At 41.6% G+C, this 3,734-nt stretch overlaps 1 protein-coding gene across 2 annotated transcripts in view; it reads left to right on the top strand.

The window, feature by feature from the left end:
• dlx1 (distal-less homeobox 1) overlaps positions 1-3,734 on the top strand; it is a 4,612-nt gene extending 878 nt beyond the window's left edge. Inside the window, exons 2-4 of one of the 2 annotated variants that reach the window (XM_015401522.1) lie at positions 954-1,559; positions 1,839-2,038; positions 2,195-3,734. In XM_015401522.1, the coding sequence (XP_015257008.1) occupies positions 1,250-1,559; positions 1,839-2,038; positions 2,195-2,446 (762 nt within the window). In that variant the 5' untranslated portion in view covers positions 954-1,249 and the 3' untranslated portion in view covers positions 2,447-3,734. Of the gene's footprint in view, positions 1-953; positions 1,560-1,835; positions 2,039-2,194 lie in introns of both variants that reach the window. The other variant, XM_015401521.1, reaches the window with a different exon arrangement.

The following is a 3,734-nucleotide window of genomic DNA, read 5'->3' as shown; positions in this document are numbered from 1 at the left end:
TATATATATATATATATATATATATATATATATATATATATATATATATACTACCTCGGATATAATTTGTTTTCAGCTTAACTCCACGGTAGTTTGTTTTATTAAATTATTCATATCTGATATTATGCAATAGGAGGATTAAAATCCTGGAAAGAATTCCCTGCCTTATTTTTTTGTCTTAATACTTTCCCTCCATGCTGGTGTCCCACCTATCCTTTGAACTCGGTCTTAAAACACCTTTTTCCCTTTTAACTCTCGTGACCTTGAGTTGAAATTAAATAAGGGTGATTACTGTGCTCCAGAAGAAAAAAAATAAAATGTGTCTGCAACACAGAAGGCGACTGTCAGCACATGAACAAATATTAATGTCAATCTGCAGCTTAATTCAATTTAAACAAACTATAATGGTTACTTAGACTCAAATTGAGATTATTAAAGAAACAAAAATATTATAAAGTATGTAACAAAAAAAAGCAGTTAAAGACGTTGGATTGTGGGTAATATATTATCTCAAATATTGTGATATATTACAAACGTTTAAGGTGTCATAAAGGATCACTAGGCCTATACCTGAGGTTCTAGAGCTTTATCCGTCTGCTGCAGGTGTAACTGACACCTCAGGTTGCTCTCCGTGTTAAATACATGACTAATTACAGACCTACTTATGAAAATTGAACGACAGTGTTATGCTAATATACGCCTTCCTCCTGATGGCACATTAGGAGCTTTAATCAAAAAAATGCTTTAATCAGACTGGCCAGCAGACAAAGCAGCTGTGACTGGGAGGAAAGTGTTGTTTAACTCCATTATAGATGCCACCTTTAATGCTTGTATTGCTATCCTGAAATAAGCGCGCTTTTTGTCAAAAAATAATCCTATCTTTATATGTAAAGTAAAAAGAAAAAAAAAAGATCTAAGGCTTTGTAGGTTTTTTTTTTTCTTGACTTTATCAGGTTCTTCGGACCCCAACCCCAGCCTCACCAATGGGCTTCTCTGTCGCAAAGAGTGGACCAATCAGCGACTGCCTTTGATGAATATTCATGAGTTCCAGATTCAAACCTTTGAGCGAGTTTGTCTCGGTCCACAGCATCACTCCCAGGACTTTTTCACAGGCGCAAACTGAATTTTCTTATGAATGGAAGGAGAAAAAATCAGGCCGGCTTAAATTGGGACCCATCCTTTAGCTGAGATCACAAAAGGAGGAAAACAACAAAAGCGGAGCGGAGACAGGAGGGAACCGCCAGAAGAGATGACAATGACCACGATTCCAGAAGGTCTTAATAGCCCTGCCTCAGGAAAAGCCGTTTTCATGGAGTTTGGACCCCCGAGTCAACAAATGTCTCCTTCCTCCATGTCTCACGGACACTATCCCATGCACTGTTTACATTCTACAGGTCACACGCAGCACGACAGCTACAGCCCAGCATCTTCGTTCCCCAGATCTTTGGGTTATCCGTACGTAAACTCCGTCGGTAGCCATCCAACCAGTCCATACCTGAGTACAGTACAGACCTACCAGAACAGCTCTGGGCTCACACAGACACGGCTGGAGGATCCAGGTAAGCGCGCAGCGGCATCTTTGCTCATTTGTCCTTGCCTTTCCCCGCATGTTGAATTATTGCGCACCGCCTGCGCCTAACAGATCTCTACCCCAGATGTACAATTGGACTCAGCAATTATTTATTGCGTAACGCTATAAACAATGTATGCAATTAGGGGTAATTATACCTAAAGTACAGCCTGTAAAACTTGTGCTTCAAGTGTTCGCTGTCGCATAGCGGTGCTGGTCGCAGTTGCTTCATCATCTTTTCTCACATCTCCTTTGTCTCCATCAGCAGCACCAGAAGCTGAGAAGAACACAGTGGTAGAAGGCGGGGAGGTGCGATTTAACGGCAAGGGGAAAAAGATTAGAAAACCAAGGACTATATACTCCAGTTTACAGCTCCAAGCGCTCAACAGGAGATTCCAGCAAACGCAATACTTGGCGTTACCGGAGAGGGCTGAGCTGGCTGCGTCGTTGGGTCTGACTCAGACACAGGCAAGTTTAATCAAATATCTCCCACTGCTACTGCAATTTATAATTGTATTACTGCTATTCATGCATGAGATACGTGCGTAAACTGTGCGTAATCTGTGCGTAAAAGCCCATTTTTTCTCTTTCATATCTTAATTTTTCATTTTTTTGTTCCTCCAGGTAAAAATTTGGTTCCAGAATAAACGATCCAAATTTAAGAAACTAATGAAGCAAGGCGGCAACACAATCGACACAAACGTTTTAGCAACCGGCCGTGGACTTTCAACCGGCTCGCCTACGGTTGCTCAGGTTTGGACATCCCCGACCACCGTGAAGACCTCGGTTGGCACAACCGGCTCTTACATCCCCAGCTACACCTCGTGGTACCCGACCACGCACCAAGAGTCTATGCAACAGTCGCAGCTCATGTGAGCAGAGACTCAGGATGTTGAGGGAGCCGCAGCGGCACGAGCGCGGCCTCGGCATTGACGATGCTCCACTAGAAAAGCTGCCGCATCCCGCGCGCTGAGGCCTCCTCTTCCCGGCGAGCAGACAGGAGGGAGGGAGAAGCAGGAAAAAATGGAGGGGAAGCTGAGAGGACGAAAATGCGCACAGTGAACCCACGCAGGGCAGCGAGTCACTGGCAGCGGGAATCAAAACGAAAAAAAAGCATATTTGGGCTGCTGTTGTTTACTTTCATTTTTTTTTAACTCAAATCGGTGTAAGGATTTTTATTGTTGTTTTTTTCCTTTATTTTACTGCAGATGATTACCTAAAACCAAGCATTGATTCCTAAATGCCAATCAGGTCTTTACCCAAAATAACAGATTCCAGCAGTCAGGCCGCCATGCTTACAGCATAATTCAACCACAGTAAATATTCACCTCGCTGTGTTGTTTCTATGTGTTTGTTATTTAAGTTAAATTATTCCGACTCGTCTGTGTTCATTCTGTATGCGTGTTTTGAGATGACAACATTGTGTTGTTGTAATGCTGCACTAACGCAGGCAGAGCTTTTATTTTTGCCGTGCCCCCTATGTCATGTGAACAAATGTAAAAGGCCAGCCGATCCGCTGTTTCTGAGAGAAAAAAAAGAAATACCCCGAAGACGAGCAGCTATAAATTGTCACTGTATTTTGTATATAATTTTTCAGATTTCTTTCTCTTTTTTTGGTTTGTTTGTGATTTTACTTGATACGCTGTGAAACAGGGTTTTTAGGCTTTTTGTGTATATATTATTCGTCGACATGTGTTTTAGTCACCATAGAATATATTTAGTTTTGTATTGATCACTTTAATTTATTAATCTGTTTATGGAGTTTTTTTTGTACATAAAAGTGAGAAAAAAGTTTCAAAAGCAGTAAAATATGATTTAAATTATGCTTAAGCACGGTGTCTGATTCAACCCTCTCTTCCTGTCCACATCCTCCTCCTCCTCTCCTCTCTGCGCCGTGCAGCTTTAATGCGAGCTGACACAAAGCAGGATCATGTTGGCTGTTGTAGCAGACACCATGTGAGCTGCAGAAAAAGGCGCCCAGTTTAGATTAAGGCCATGTTTAACAATCGGCCCTACATGCCTTTGTGCAGCTCCTGCTCACTGAATGCAGATGTGATAAAACCTCTGGAGTGAACCACAGATGAGAAATCATGCTGGAAATTTTATGGAAAATATCAGCCTATTTATGACTATTAAAGAGCTACAATAATGTATAAATTTAACA

This window comes from Cyprinodon variegatus, unplaced genomic scaffold (assembly GCF_000732505.1).
Source record: "Cyprinodon variegatus isolate N-32 unplaced genomic scaffold, C_variegatus-1.0 Scaffold1230, whole genome shotgun sequence".
NCBI classification, from domain to species: domain Eukaryota; kingdom Metazoa; phylum Chordata; class Actinopteri; order Cyprinodontiformes; family Cyprinodontidae; genus Cyprinodon; species Cyprinodon variegatus.
This window is presented reverse-complemented; position numbering and strand designations above follow the sequence as displayed.